The 16,536-nt window shown below is 32.2% G+C and overlaps 1 protein-coding gene across 1 annotated transcript; it reads left to right on the top strand.

The window, feature by feature from the left end:
- The first annotated feature begins 13,288 nt into the window (after positions 1-13,288).
- LOC145579060 (uncharacterized) lies at positions 13,289-15,401 on the top strand. Its single transcript, XM_081636339.1, has 3 exons — positions 13,289-13,510; positions 13,636-13,809; positions 14,336-15,401. Exons 1-3 carry the CDS (start codon positions 13,464-13,466, stop codon positions 14,487-14,489), a joined length of 375 nt encoding a protein of 124 aa, XP_081492465.1. The 5' UTR covers positions 13,289-13,463; the 3' UTR covers positions 14,490-15,401.
- The last annotated feature ends 1,135 nt before the right edge of the window (positions 15,402-16,536 follow it).

Here is a 16,536-nt window from a genome sequence, read left to right as displayed (position 1 = left end):
GATGCAAATGATACCTTTGCCAGTGCATTTCCTTGAGATTTTCAATGATATAGCCCTTCTGCCTACGTTAACAGAAAAAATATGACACGTAAATCATATGTCACACCTAAATATCATCACGTACAACTAGTACTCTTGTAGATCACACCAAGAAATGTCCAGATCATATTATTTATAAGCCGCTCAACATGACATGGGGCATGTTAGGTTATTAGCACTCACCATATATATATATAACAAGGTGCTTGTATATGAAATTAACAAGCTTGTGCTTTATGAAAGTAAGTTAAAATTATCTACTTAAAGTTTATATTACATTAAATACAATCATTAAATTCCTGATTATTAGCTCTATTACTCTTAAATGTAATTAATATGGTGTAGCATCCAATAAAAATGACATACAAGCTCCATATACACGTATTAGGGGTGTGCATAAATAGGACCTGAAAATTGATTGGAACCGGACCTGTTGGGTCCGGACTTGACCCGGACCTGTAGATTCAGGTCCGATCTCGTTCCTTGAAGTTCAAAGATTTCGGGTCCGGTTCGAATCAGGTCTAAAACCCGGTAAAATTGTGTTTTTTTTGTTTTTTTTTGTTTTGCAAAAATCAAAACAAGTCCAAATTATGCAATAGGTCTAAAACCATCATAACAGGTCCATAAACAGGTCCAAATACAAGTCCAACAGATTATTTATTAAAAAAATCCCAAAATCGGTCCGTTCAGGTCCAAACCCGGACCAGACCTGTTGCATCAGGTCTGACCTGGAACCAGACCTGTTTAACAACAAATTCTTTAATTCAAGTCCCGGTCCCAATAGGTTTGTCCAGGCCCGATTCGGTTTTGGACTGATGCATAGCCCTACACATATACATGACATATCTTTTATTTCGGCAAATAGAGGTTAATAATGTAGATGAGATTTGATCACGAAATATTTTCGAAAACTCAAAGACGACGATACAGGAAACAATAGGTGAAAGAATAATAAGATACCCTACCATAGGCATTACGATCAAGGTTGCTTTTCAAAAACTCAGCTATGTCTTTCTTTAAAAACTTCTGCATTGCATTGCATTGCGTCTCTTCTTTATCACCTCAATCGAGTTTTTGTGCGACTCAACAACGATTTGTTGTTAAACATTCACAAATCAAAATTAAATTGAAATACCCAGAAACCAATTGAATCAAAATCTTCATTTCACTTTACTTAAAATAAGCAACAAAATGGCTGAAAAATTCTTCAGCCAGTAATCATCAATAACCCAGAAAATAATAAAATTAACCAGTAATCAGCAAAAACCCAGAAATATTTTGCAACCAGTAATCAACAAAAACCCAAAACCACATTGATAAAATTTACATAAAGTTCTCTAGAATTCAGAGAGGAAAAAGAAATAGAGTATCAAAATAATTGTAAAAAAACATACCATTTGGTATTGAAATTATTGCGAAAAATTCCGTCCAACATATATTTGTTCTGAATAATTTGATTTCCTCATAATATTATACGAAGTAGTATATATAAAATAAAACATGAAAATAAATAATTTAACCGAAGTTGGGAAGGATAATTGTTTGTGTTTAAGCCAATCAAGTCACGGAAAGAATGAGGTAAAATTTTGGATAAGAACAACATTCTACCCAGAAAAATTAATAATCAAGAAAAGCAGAAAAAAAAAAAAAAAAAAAAAAAAGAAACTGATAATTGATGAACTGTGACGAAGAAAAAAAAACCCAGAAAAATGAATTTATAGTGAGAGAGAAAGAAAGAAGGGGCAGCTGAGGTGGAGGGAGGATGCCACGTTGGAGAGAGAAAGCTCAAAAAAAGGGTAAGAGAGTCTGTTAACAAAGGTGATCTGAATATAAGGGAGTTGGTTTATCACTATAATATAGTCATACAAAAATATACGGAGTACAATATGGTTATAAAATGATAAAACAGGGTGTAAGAAATTGGGACATGGTTGGAGATGATTTGAACTTTTCTATGTCAAGTTGTTGTGATTGCCTCAACTTGGAGGTTTCAATTTGTAAGGTGTAGTGTGGGACTTTATCGGCCGGGTTTTGAGGGTATCATGGAAAAAAAACTTAGGAAAATTTAATTTTAATAATCCCAACTTTTACCCATTTCCTTTTAATAATCCTAACTTTGGATTATTATTGAATAATCCCAACTTTAGGGGATATTTGCTTTTAATGGTCCCAACAGGTCACCTAACCTGCTATTATAGGTAATTAGACACATGTCATCACCCGATTGGTAAAAAAAATAATAAAAAAATCAAATAAATATTAGAATATTTTTTTTAAAGAAAAAAAACCAAGCCCACCGCTGCCGACAGGCGACAACCCCTCTTTCCCCAGCCCCCACCGCCTCCGGCACCCCCAACCCCCCCCCCCCCCCCCCCCCCCGGCCCCCCAAAAAAATTAGGGGTAAAACTAATTTGGTTTAAAACCAAACTGAATCGAATTAGAAATATGGTTCGGTTTTTTTTAAGTGGTTTGGTGTGGTTTGCAAAATCAAGAAACCGAAATATTATGGTTCGATTTCGGTTTCTGAAGTTGAAAAACCAAAAAAACAAAACCGAACCGAATTGCTGCCCGTATCCCAAATAAACCCTAAGCCTAACTCTAGTTGTAGCCATAGTATATAAAGCAAAAAAAAAAAAAACCTAATCTACCTTCCTCCCCTCCCCTCACCTCTCCTTTCCTCTTTTCTTTTGATCTTCTCCGCCATTTCTCTCTCTAGTCTCCTCTTCTCAAGTTCTCAATTCTCACTCTCTCTCTTTTCCTCTTCTCTACTTTGTCCTTTCTCTTTCCTCTTCGATCTCTTCTCCACTTTCACTCTCCTCTCCTCTTCGACCACCAGTATTGAGGAAAACGACCAAGGGCGACCACCAGTATTCACATTCTAAAGGTTTTATATGTCAAATTTGACCATGAAAACACTAGATCTATGGTTTACATGGTCGAATTTGACCTTTAAACCCCAAATTCAAGGTTTTTCGGTGGGATGTGAGGTATGTCCTCTTTTTCTTTCTTTTAATTTGGTTTGAGTTTTTTTTTCTTTTTTTTTTTTTAATTTCTACTTTATTTTTGTGTGGTATGTGATTGAATTGCGCTGGTGGTAGGTAGTTTTGGGTCGATCTAGGGCTAGGGTTTGGGTGAAAGGGATGAAGGGTGGTGAAATAAGGTGGGTTATGGGTCATTGTGGGTAGGGATGTTAGTGGGGCAGGACAAGTAGGAGACCCGCCCCATCCCCGCCCCGAAGGGCGGGGATGGGACTAGGTTTGGCGGGTGGTGGGGCGGGGATGGGGATAAAAACCATACCCGCCATGGGTGATGGGGCGGGATGGATTTTAAGCTATACCTGCCCCATACCCGCCCCTACCCGTACCCGCCAAACCTGACCCGCCCTGTACTCACTAGACCCGCCCCATACCCGCCATATACCTTATATAAAAATAATGAATTCATTAATAAAAAGTGTACAATATTGTTGTTTTATAGTATTGCACTTTTTTATCTTATATTTTATTTTATTTTTTAAATTTAGAGTAGAGCCCACAAGGCCACACAACCCACAACTCATTTTCAACACGAAGTAGTACATAGTAAAAACTATACTACTCTTTTACTTTAACTCATTTTCATTCATACTTACAAAAAAAAAACCTAATTTCCTTTTCTATTTCCTAAGACACCTTTCTAGCCGACATAAGCAAGTTTCTACTTCATATCAAGCAGCTGCTCTCAAGTCTCTTCATTGAGAACAATGTTCTAACACTAAAGCAGCTCTTTGATCAAGGTGAACCAGAGCAAGTGGAGTAATTCATGGTCTCTTTGGTTTCTTATGTATTTTAATATTTATTGTAGTTTTATAATAATTATAATAATTGGACTTTGGAGTTAAATTTATTAGTTTGGAGTTAAATTTTAGTATTCCTACTTCATTATTTTATTTATTAGTACAATTAATACATTTTTATTAGGCTCTGTTATTGATTTACAGTAGAATTGTGGTGGGATTAGGGCGGAGGACTAGGTGGGTGATGGGGCGGAGAAGGTGGGGATGGATATCCACATAGGGGACGGGGCGGGGATGGTATTAGGGTTGGATCCGCCGGGGCGGGGATGGGGATAAGTTTCAGACCCGTGGCGGGGATGGGGATGGGAATAGAAATTTGAGGTGGGGATGGGGATGGGAATGCCAAAACCCGCCCCGCCTCGTTGACATCCCTAGTTGTGGGTTGTGGTGGGTGCGGATCTGGGTTAGGGGTGGTGAAATAAGGTTAAAACTTGTTTAATTATGTTTGTATGGATTGATTTGGTTTGGTTCGGTTTGATTAATGTGGTTTGGTTCCTTTTTTTTTTTTTTTGCAAAATTTGATGTTTATGATGCTTGATAGGAAAATTTGGTGCGGTTTGGTTTTTTTTTTTTTTTTTTTAAGAAAATCGAAATTTAGGTGGTTTAGTTTGGTTCGGTTTCAAAGCTAAAATGGTGCGGTGCGGTTTGCAAATTCCAAAAATCGAAATAAGGTGGTTCGGTTTCGGTTTGGGCAATAAACCAAACCGAAAACCAAACTTTCACCCCTACCCAAATCACCGCCCCTCCTCATCCAATCACCTTGGAATCGCGTTATTTCCTCCCCTAGCCTACCACAGAAAACCACCATCTCCCATTCCCTAGCCCTAAAACCTAACCCCCTCCCATTTGTAAGCCCCAAAACCCTATTCCCTCCCTTTTCCCAGCTGTAGTTCCTGGCGGTTCGGGGTTGCCGAAGGTGGGGAGGATGGGGCTGTTGGAATTGGGAATGGATGAGGTGATGGTTGGATTTCTTTTTTCTTCCCTTTGTTTATTTTTTAATTTTTTTTATGTTTTGACCAATAACTCGTTTACACGTGTCCATTGAAGGGGAAAAAAATCTACGTAGCAGGTTACCAGTCACTTAGGACCAGCAAAAGCTAAAATCCCCTAAAGTTGGGATTATTCATTAATAATTTAAAGTTGGGATTATTAAAAGCGAATGGCCAAAAGTTGGGATTATTAAAACCAAAATTTCCAAAAAGTTATCACAAGTCTTTTTGAAATAGAAATGTGACAACTTATTCAAATACTTGTATTTAGAAATTTAGAAATAAGAATGGAATTTGACTTGTTATGTAATTAAATATTCTATTTTTAAAATAATAGTGATTTATAGATAATTAACACAAACCCAAAAGTATATACTGCAATTGATGTCAAGCTAGAATAATTTATTTAACGTTCAAATATCCTGGTAATTATTTCGAACATCTAGAAATGATAACAAATTATTCAAACTTTTAGAAATAATATACTACCTCCGATCCTGAAAGTTCGACTCACTTACTATTCATGTGGTCAAAATAAAATAATTGTTGACCAAATTTTATGATTTATACAATCAAAATAAATTAACAAGTTTGATCTTATTAGATTCCCTAATGATAAATTTTTCAAATATCAACTTTTTAAAATTTTTACTTATATATAGCTGAAGTTATTAATGGTCAAAGATTTTCATTGAAGATCGTACAAATGCAAAGTGAGTCGAACTTTCAGGAATAGAGGGAATACAAGTATGTGATTTTAATTTAGAGTGTTGCTATATTTAGCCCTAAGGGCTATATATAAGCATTAAATATACTCTTGAAAATTGTATAAAATTAGGAATTTATGACAAAAACACGCGTAAATCAGTGTAATTAGTTTTTAAATTTTTATGATTTTCTAACTTTTTGAAATTTTTTAGTGTAAATTAATGCTTATATGTAACCCTAAGGGCTATATATAACATTTTCTTTTATTTTATGGTGGATTGAGGAAAGTCAAGGAACATAGCCTTAACTTTAATGGAATTTTATTTATGTAAATAATTTTTTTCCATATTATAAATGATGTGTGATTGTACAATGATACTCTATATTTGATACAAAGTCGTTTTTAATCTGATCACCAAAAAATTCCTTTATAATATCAATCAACGTGTGAATTTATCACGATTTTTTTTTAGTGTTTCACTCGATTCACCCTTTAGGCTAATCCGAATTTGGGTTCAATTTTGGGTGGTTAACACTTCGAGGCGTGAACAAAATCACTTTCCAAAGTAATATTTCGACCCTAATATACACACCGGGTGTCACGAAATTACTAGGAGACACTACTAAAATTCGGACAAATTGCGACCGCCTCTAACGGTCGTTGAAAATAGCAAAAACGGTCGCTAAACTTAATTGCGACCGTCAACGGTCGTAACGTGGTGGTCGTTATTACCTTGGTCGCAAAAAAACAAAATTACGACCGCTTGACGGTCGCAATTTTTTTGCGACCGTTTTTGATATTTTCAACGACTGTTTGAAAAACGGTCGCAAATAAATATAATTGCGACCGGTATGCCAGCGGTCGCAAAATTGGATTTAGCGACCGCCTACAGCCGTCGCTAAAATTAAAAAAAAAAAACAAAAAAAAAAGAAAATCACCCCACCCCGTATCCAGCCTCACCCACCCACCACCACTGCCAACCCTATTCACATCTACCCACCACCACCATCCACCCTAAATACTATCAGCCACCCCGAATACACCTTCAACCACCACTAAAACACCTTCAACCACCACGAAAACACCTCCAGCCACCCCAACAACACCTTCAACCACCACAAAAACACCTCCAGCCACCCCGAATCACCACGAAAAGAACTCCAGCCCACCCCGGATTCACACCCCTATCCCACAAAAACCCAAATCAGCCACCACAAAGCTACCCATAAACCAAATTAATCCAAAATCCAAACAAAATAACATGAAAACCCAAAATTTAGCGAAAATCAAATCAAAAAAATAACAAAAATCAAACAATTTCACTTTGAATATCAAACCCTAAAATTAACGAAAATTAACCCACAAAATTATCCAATTAAAATGTACCCGAAAATATATAAAACCCAAAATTCAACAAAAAAAAAAACAAAATCAAATAAAAAAGAAACGAAAATCAACCAAAAACAAAACGAAAATAAACCAAAAACACGAAAACATGCCTCAAACTTCGAATTTTATCTCAAATTTGGTTTAATAAGGCCAAATTCGACCATGAAAAGTGTAGATCTAGACTTTTCATGGTCGACTTCGACCTTAAAAACCATGAACTAGTTAACAACACAAAGCTAAGCATCAAACCAACACACCACCAACGCTGCCGGAGAATAAGAGAACGGAAAAGGAGGGGAGCGTAAATTGGAACGAAAATGGAGATGTGAAAATGAAGAATAAAAATGAGGAGGAAGGAGAAAGGAAAGAGAAGAAGATGGAACCATGGAGAAAGCAAAAAGAAGAGGAGGAGAGAGAAAAGAAAGAGGCGGAGGCTAAGAGCTGAGAAACTCTTAGGGTTTGGCTCATTTTATACCGCATAATTTTTTTAAAAAAAAAATCCCTTTTGCGACCGTTAAAGCGGTCGCAAATTATGACATTTACGACCGTCCTTTTGACGGTCGCAAATTATGACATTTACGACCGCCTTCGATGGTCGCAGATTATAAAATTTACGACCGTCTTTGTGACGGTCGCAGATTATGACATTTACGACTGTCTTAGACGGTCGCAGATTTTGAAATTTACGACCGTCTCAGTGACGGTCGCAGATTATGACATTTACGACCGTCTTTGACGGTCGCAAATGATCTATTTTAATTTAGAATTATTTTTAATTGTTCAAACATCCCAGCGACCGTCTAAAAAGATAAAAACGGTCGCACGGTCACAAAATTGCGACCGTTTTCAAAGCAGTCGTAATATTGCGACCGCTTAAAAAACGGTCGCAAATTTCATCGTTTGCGACCGTTTTTCAGACGGTCAAAGAAAAACGGTCGCAATTTAACCGAATTTTAGTAGTGAGATGATAATTGGCTAATTTAAAATGTGATCAATATAGTGTGTAATATGTTTGTGATCTAATGTAAGTAAACTTTGGTTTAATTATAATGATGATAATTGGCTACTGCAAAAGGTTTCAAGAGGAAAAAGACAATTTAAATTTTCCCTTAAAAGTCTCTTTCAACATATGTTGAAAAATTTGTTTATATGAATAAAAATTTGGGTTTTTCTAAGCTATGCCCCTAAGGTAGTAGAGTTTCTAAGGTGTACCCATGCTTTTTCAAATTTCTAAGTTGTGCCCCTCAACTTACTACCATTAATGAATGGTACCCTCCTTGGGACTTCCACGTCACTTAAAGTTAAATATAAATTTAATAAAAAGATGTTAAAAGCTAAGGAAATGATAGGAGAAAGAAATTTTAGCCACCGCAACCCTAATAACGAAAACCGAAGCCACGAAATCACACTCTCAATTAACTTTTAAACAACTAATAAGGATACATTTTAGTATTAATAAGCAGTTGAAGGGCACGACTTAGAAACTTGAAAAAGCATGGGAACACATTAGAAACTTAACTACCTTAGGAGTACCCCTTAGAAAAACCCTAAAAATTTCAAGCCAAAACCCATGAAGAAAACCATCACATTAAACCCGCACCCTATCAGACGAACCTCGCCCTACCGGACGAGTGAAACAAGCAAGCCAAATAAATATTGTTGCTCTCGCGCCCTGTCATCCAATTGACCAACTATAATTTTTTTTGTTCTCGCACCATTTTCGCGCTCTATTAGGCAAGCTGTGGCTCGCCCTGCCAGACTATATTTCTTTTAATCCTTATTTATGTTAATAGCAATACCTTAACCTAAGTAAAATTAATTAAACAACATGAAATTTGTCCACAATACTCTAAATTATTCAACAACATTTATGCAATTTGTTAATTTTTAAATAATTTTAATATAATTTGTTACATATAATAACTTTGTATTTATAATTTGTTACATATAATAACTTTGTATTTATAATTTGTTAAACATGTCTCATCTTTAATTATAATTCAAATTATTAATTATTTTTATTGAAATTAAGTATAAGTTGTAATTGAATTTTTATGACATTAGAAAAAAATATAGGTGATTATATATTTTTAAGAAGAAAGAAAAGAGAGAATTAAGCATAATGAGAAAGAGAAAAAGAGATAATAAATATACACAAAAAATGGTTTAATTCAAGAGGTTTTAAGGTAATAAAGAGAACCAAATATATGCGAATCCAGAATTCTAACGAGAATAAACAAAAATAGTTTGATTCAAAACCTTTGAAAAAAAAGAAGTAAGTATACCCTATTCTTCGTCATTAAATAACTTAAAATTGAAAATTGAATATGTGTTGCATTCCTTAATCTTTTTATTTCCTATTACGTATATGTTTTATAAAATCAATTTAGTTCTCCTTAGTTCTTCAATTCAGAAAAAAAATCGATAGTATTTCTTTTCTCTATATTAAAATCCTTTATTTCATATCTATGAGTTTCTCTAAACTTTTTCAGTGAGATTGTAAATCCTCATTTCATTAGTTTGAGAGTCAGGTTCTAATCCTCAGCCCACACTAGAGTGTGATATACCAAGTCTATTATTTTGGGCATTTCAACAATGGTTTTGTTTAACTTTACCCTAAATATCTTTGATTTCTATACCAACGAAAATGCAGATTTATTTCACATTTAATTTTGAATATTTTATAATTATTTATAATGCATTTTTTCACATTTAACAATTATTGACAAAAGTTAAAAAAAAAAAGTGGAAAAAATTACAAAACAAATGGTAAATTCAAGGGTAATTTTAGAAGTACAATGAATAGAATTAAAAAAATGAGGGTATAATGATCTTTACATACTATCCAAAAATAAATATATGAACAACATTTTGGTTCTTCAAAATAGGAAATTAGGAACTATAATATAGGACAGAGGGAGTATAATTTTTAGATTTTATTTAGATTTATTTTTTCTTTCCTTGTAGGAGGTTCACAAACTTTATCATAAGAATTTTTTTTCTTAGTAGCGGCAACCGCAATAGTAATATTTCATGTGTTGATGTTGCTATTTGCTTCGTATATCAGACATTATAAATGTGTAAAAGCATAATCGTTTTTTTCTTGTAAACTTACGTCTTCTACTATAACCAATGCATTTCTCTATGATATTCTAAACTTAGATAAAACACTAGGTAGAAAGGATAGATTAGTGGATTTTTGGGTAATGGTTTGTAATACATTTTTTTTTTAGTTTTGATTGCTTTATTTAAATATTAAGAATTCGTTTGGTTGACACGGGAAATAAATTCCCTTAGAAAGTTGTATTTTATGGAAAATCATTCCCAAATGAAATTCCTAGGAATTTCTTTAACTTCTTTGGTTGTGTAATGGGAAGTTGGAAACCCATGAACTTTGAATGACAAATGAGGGGCTAGGTAATTCACTTCCTATATTTTGTGGGAAGTGGAAATTCCCATGTATTCCAACTTCCCCCATTTTTACTTTATTATGTCAACCAAATAACACCTCAAATTATAAAATCCCATGAATTTTCATTTCTCCCATTTTACTTTGTCAACCAAACAACCCATAATTTATTTTAATTCATACAGGTTTTAGAGCGATTGGAACCGTGATAATGAGTTTATCATGGGATAATGATCTTCAATATTTGTGGATTATTGTTACTACTATTATTTGTTGCTTAGTTATTTATCGTTGATAACTAAAAAACTAGTTAATGACGAACACATTCAAGATATAGATCTGGAAAATTTTGAAGTTGAGTGGTTCAAGAAATTATTAATAAATAAAGCTTTTTGAAAAACTTTATATACAATTTTCTTAATAATTATAATTCAGATTGTTAGGTTTACTTATAGAAATAGAAATTAATTGTAACTTAAGTTTTATCATTAAAAAAATATAGTTGATTATATTTTATAATCTATTATAAAATCACATTAGTATTATGCAGTTTTTAATTATTGATTATTAATGAATTAGTTTTTCTTTAAATTATCAGTATTATCTATTGTGGTTAAATGTATATTAATGATTATCAATCAAAAATAATGTTACATATTCCTAAATTTAGAATAAAAACAAATTTCAAGAAATTGTATGTAATATATTAGAAACAAATCTTAAGAATTTTAATCATTTTATAATTAGACAAGCTTATCGATTTTTTTTCAATGTCGAAATTAAGTTTAAAAGAACGGAGTTAATTAACCCCGCTTATAATTGGAAAAAAGAAATCGTATGTAACATAATGTACATACACGTTTATGTAATTTGTTAATTTAAAAATAATTTTAATATAATTTGTTAATATGATAACTTTATACATCGTGTTATTATCTTTAATTATAATTTAAATTGTTAGGCATATTTTTTCAAATTAAGTATATTGTAGTTTTCAACCTATTTTGGGTGTGGGCTACCGACCCACCATAGCTGTTATTTTAGGCATTTCACTAATAGTTTTGTTGAAATTTTGCCCTAAACATTTTTTATTTCCATATCCATGGGAAGGTAAATATCTTTTACATATTCAGTGTTTTTTCTTTTAAAAAATTAGAGATTAAAATTTCATTCACTAAATAAATAATTAGTACTCCCTCTTTTTTAATTACTTGCTCTATTTCTACTTTTTGCACTATTTATTTGTTCTACTTTAACTAATATTTGTGATTAATACATAAGAAAAAAAATATAATCTTGTGAGTACTTATTGCAATCGTCTTAATGAATAGATTATTAATTTTCAATTGTTAGAATTTATACTTATTGATAATTAAAGATATTATTGATCAATGATTATCATCGGCATACGTGCCCAAAATAAATGGAGCAAGTATTCGTTGATTTTAGTTTGATTTTCGTTGATTAAAGTTTGATTTTCGTTGATTTAGTTTGATTACTTAAGGTTTATGTCAATTGAATTCTTCATTGATTGATATTTTCTCAATTTTAATGCGATTTTTGCTGATTTTTGGTTTAATTTCTATTCCATTTTTTTTTCCTGGTGATGTCTATTCGATTTATATTTGAGTAATTATTAATTGATTTTAGTTTTAATTTTTCTTTATTTGAGTAATTATCTTACATTTTTTTAATAAACCTAGAAGTAATTGCTATGGATGCAAATGTTCTTCAAGAGAATACAATGTATGTGTTTCTGCTCATTTTATTTTTATTTTTTTATTTTATATTTACTTGCTCATTTTCTGTTTGTTGCTTAATAAAATACTTTGTGTTTAGCTTTATTTGAGTAATTTCACATACTTTTTGCTATTGGAAATTTGATATTCAATTTTGTTGGTTGTGATAACTTGGCTAGACAGTAGGAATGAAATGAGTGTTTGGTTTTACTCAATGTTGTTATAAGGTTTGCATTTGTTAATATTCAGTTCGCATTAGTACATGATTCTGAGACCAAGCAATTAGATGAGGCTAATTACTCAAATGAATTGCAGTTGATACTGATTAGACGAGGCTAAGATAATAAGCTAGAACCCGACCATATCACTAAGTCCATAGGAGGAGCAATAATATGGATTCATGAGTAGCTTTGTGAGGGTAGGCAGTAAAGGAGTGTCTGCTAGTTTGTTACCGAAGGATTTTTTGCATCCCAAGATTTGAGCACCATGAGATGTTTTCATCCAATAAAGTTAAGTTTATTATCCACTTAGCTGTCAAAATTGATAAGAAATCTTATTGGACCAATATAGCCCTTGTAACTGTTGTTATGCCCTTGTTCCCAGTTACTTCGTATATATTAGAATCTGGGTATAGAAGAGTGTATTGACTTAGTAGGATGGCTTGACTTTGGGATGTTCTTGGATTATTAGTAGGAGGTGTTTTGAGGGCTGTTCCATACTGTCAATTGTGGCTTTGGGCTTTTAGGTGTGTTTATGTCAAATCGGTGGCCATGGAGAACCACAAGTCCACAAGGGTACTTTGTTTCAATCTAAACTGACGTTTGGTTGTTTTGCTTGTTACCACAGTCTTGGTCAACCCTTAGTAATCAAATTGGGCCTTTTAGTCCTAAACATGGGTGTTTGTGTTCAAAGTTTAATTATCTGCCACTTAAATTTGTTTGAAAACATCACAGATGGGCTCCTCCCTTTATATATGCTTTTAAAACTATTGTGTTGCTGTTTTTGTTCATCAAAATTAGTGAATTTTTGCTTGTCTTAGCAACTTGTTAGTTGGACTTTATGATTAAAATCTACTTTGTACTTATATCAGTTTTCTTAAATACCATACAAATTGCTCTTTTGGTTTCCTCTTATTTTGTTTTAGAACCACATAATTATTGTGCTGCCGGTGAGTGTTAGCATTGTTTGGAGGAATTGAATTTTACCAGCTCAGCATATAAAATCTTGAGCAATGAGTAGTATCATTAGTTATTAAATGACATGTATTCAGAACTTTTGAAATAAAAAACCACTAAACTTTATGTAGTTGCTTCTCATAGATTCATATAATTTGGCATTCATCGGACTGAGATTCATGTTTCATCTACTGAATTCAGTGGTCGCCTTTGAAAGCGTTCGCCGGTAAGCGTCACTCCTTCGAGCAATTAATGCACTCCTTCCTCAGTGCTCTTTGGAGTTGTGGGTTCACTTTATGCTAAATTTTTTTTTTTTTTTTTTTTTTCATTTTTTTAATTTTATATGAGCAGGACATCTGTTCAAACAGATTCTGCGCCTAATGGTAATGGTGAACAACATGCACCAGGGGCTAATGCAAAAGATTCCACCAATGCTAGAGATTCCTCGGATGTTATTGATTCTACTAAAGCTATTGATTCCACCAATGCTAAAGATTCTACGGATGTACCTTTGGAAAGGAAAATGTACATGTTTTCTTATTTGATCATTTTATGTTTTTTTTTGGTCAATATAATAGTTATTGTTTGCATAAAACTAGCTCATTTTTTGTTTTATTGCTCATTTATGAAATATCATGTTTTTTTTTTTATTTTGTACAGCATATATGATGAAATGTATGTTTTGTTTGGAGTTGTAGTCATTTGTTAAATTAGCACTAACTATTTGCTCATTTGCTAAATCAGCAAAAAATTGATTGCTCAGTTCACAAATGAGCTAAGAAATGCTTGCTGATATAATGAATGATTAAAGAAATGTTTGCCCATTTAACAAATGAGCAACTAATTATTTGCTCATTTGACAAATGAACAACTAACTATTTTCTCATTTGCTAAATGAGCAAAATATTGATTACTCATTAGATAATTTATCAGCCTATGCTTCTCTATCATAACATACTCCAGACCTTCCCCTAAAGTATCCTCTTCACTACACCTCTAAAAACTATATATGTGATATTTTAATTTTTTTTTTATGGTTTTGTATGAGCAGGAACTCTATTGAAAAGGAGTGTGCTGCTGATGTTGGTTCATTAGGTGCTATAGTGGTTGTTGAGTCAGAGAAACTCAATGCATCTATAAAATCAGGAAACAAGAAAAGATTAAAATCATTCGCTACTAAGGGTAAAGGGAGGGAAAAAAGTTGAAAAAGGAGTGAAAGTGTAGGGAATATTTCAAACCCCCAACTTTGAGCCCCACTGTGATCATGCACTTAAGCATGGTGGCATCTAAAGGGAAGGAAGCTAGAGCAAAAGAGTCGCCAACAAGTTTTAAGAACTTGTAAACCATCCACGAGGTAAAGGTTATACCCTATTCACGATCACAAAGATCGCTAACTCCATAGTGAGCCTGAACCATGACTGGATATTCGGGGATAATGGTACAAATCCAACCTAAAAGATATTGAACCTGCCTTAAATACGCCTCTACATTGTTCTTCTTATATTCATGTGCGCTTGAATAAATCATTATATTAATCCTAAACATATTTAATCTATTTTAATTGATTATTAATGCATAAATAAATCTATTATTGGTGATCACTTGAATTAAAATCAAATTAGCGTAATTCAAATTATTAATTATCTTATTAAGCGTGATTTCAAATACAAACTCCCTTTAATCCTGCAAGAAAGGGCGTGATCAAGCAATAACAATAATATATCATAAGTAATCAAGCAAGGCATAAATAATAATATTGACACAACAATCATCATCATCATCATCATAATATTAGTCTCATCAAAGCATAATAATATTAGCAAGATCCTAGGCATGATACTAACAAGATTTATAACAAATCCTAACATGTCACTAAATAATAAAAATCAAAGCTTTATTCCTATCATGATACTAGAAAGCAATAAAAGCATCCTAACATGATACCTACCAGAAATCTATCTATATATTATAATAAAACAAGGTACACTAGCTCTGTGGCTGAAACGTGTCCCTGTCTTACTTTTTAATTTTTTAGTTTTAAAATTTAAATTTTTTATATTAGCAAATGATTTATATTAGTAAAGTACTTATTTGCGATCATATCATATGCATGATTTTAATGTGAATATTCCACGTGAAACTTCCAATTATATAAAGAATATAATAAAATATTTTACCTTATAATTTTCTACCATATAATTTTATTGATATTACAAGTATATAAAGCATATTTTTAATATCATAAGTGAAATATTTTGATTATAATCCTTTATTATTTTCACTTATGAAGACTTTTTCTTTTACATTATGTTCTAATGTATTTTTCATTTATGTTAATTGATTCAAATACTATGTATTTCCTACAAATGTAATTTTAGATTAAAATATTGAGTTTTCAAATTGTGAAGATTTAGGAATCCGATACCTAAATTTCATTACAAAAGTTAATGCTCATATTTTCAAAATAAGTTATATATAATATGTATACTTTATAAGCAACTAATATTTTTCCTTTTATCTTAATAATTATCTTCTATTCACATACACACCATAGCATATAAATACCTATTTATTAGTGCATATATCTAATTAGATGTTGTTGGTCTTTGTACAGGAATATGATGTGCTAATTTATGTTACTATGCTTGTGAAAAAATAATACCTATTGGTGGATAAAATACATGTTAATTATTTTGGGGTGGGTAAATATATTGATAAATACTAAGGTTAAATTGGGTATTAGGTGTGGTATAACAAGAATAATTTTAGAATTTTTTTTTTCTCCCCACGAGTGATAGCAAATGAGAAAGCTGAAACTTTATCTAAGTACTCCCTCCGTCCTTTCATTAGAGTCTCATTTCTAACATTTATTACTTATAATAAAGAGAAATGATACTCTAATAAAAGGACAGAGGAAGTGTTATTTATTTGTATTAATTTAAATTATACGACAACAAATACTTGTAACTTGTAAGAACTATTTTTATAAATTAAAAAAATGATTACCATGTGTTATATGACAACTTGTATTTATTAATTTAGATACTATGTGTGGGTGAAATACAAATTTATTATTTTGAGTGGATAAATTGATAGATACTAACGAAAAATAGGGTATTAGGTGTGGAATAAAAAGAGTAATTTTAGACTTTTTTTTTCTCCCCACGGGTGATAGAAAATGAGTAAGTCTATCAATCTGAGTATTATTTATTCATATTAACTTAAATTATAAGGTAACAAATACTTGTAAGA

The sequence above is a fragment of the Chenopodium album genome, chromosome 14, assembly GCF_948465745.1.
Source record: "Chenopodium album chromosome 14, dcCheAlbu1.1, whole genome shotgun sequence".
NCBI lineage: Eukaryota > Viridiplantae > Streptophyta > Magnoliopsida > Caryophyllales > Amaranthaceae > Chenopodium > Chenopodium album.
This window is presented reverse-complemented; position numbering and strand designations above follow the sequence as displayed.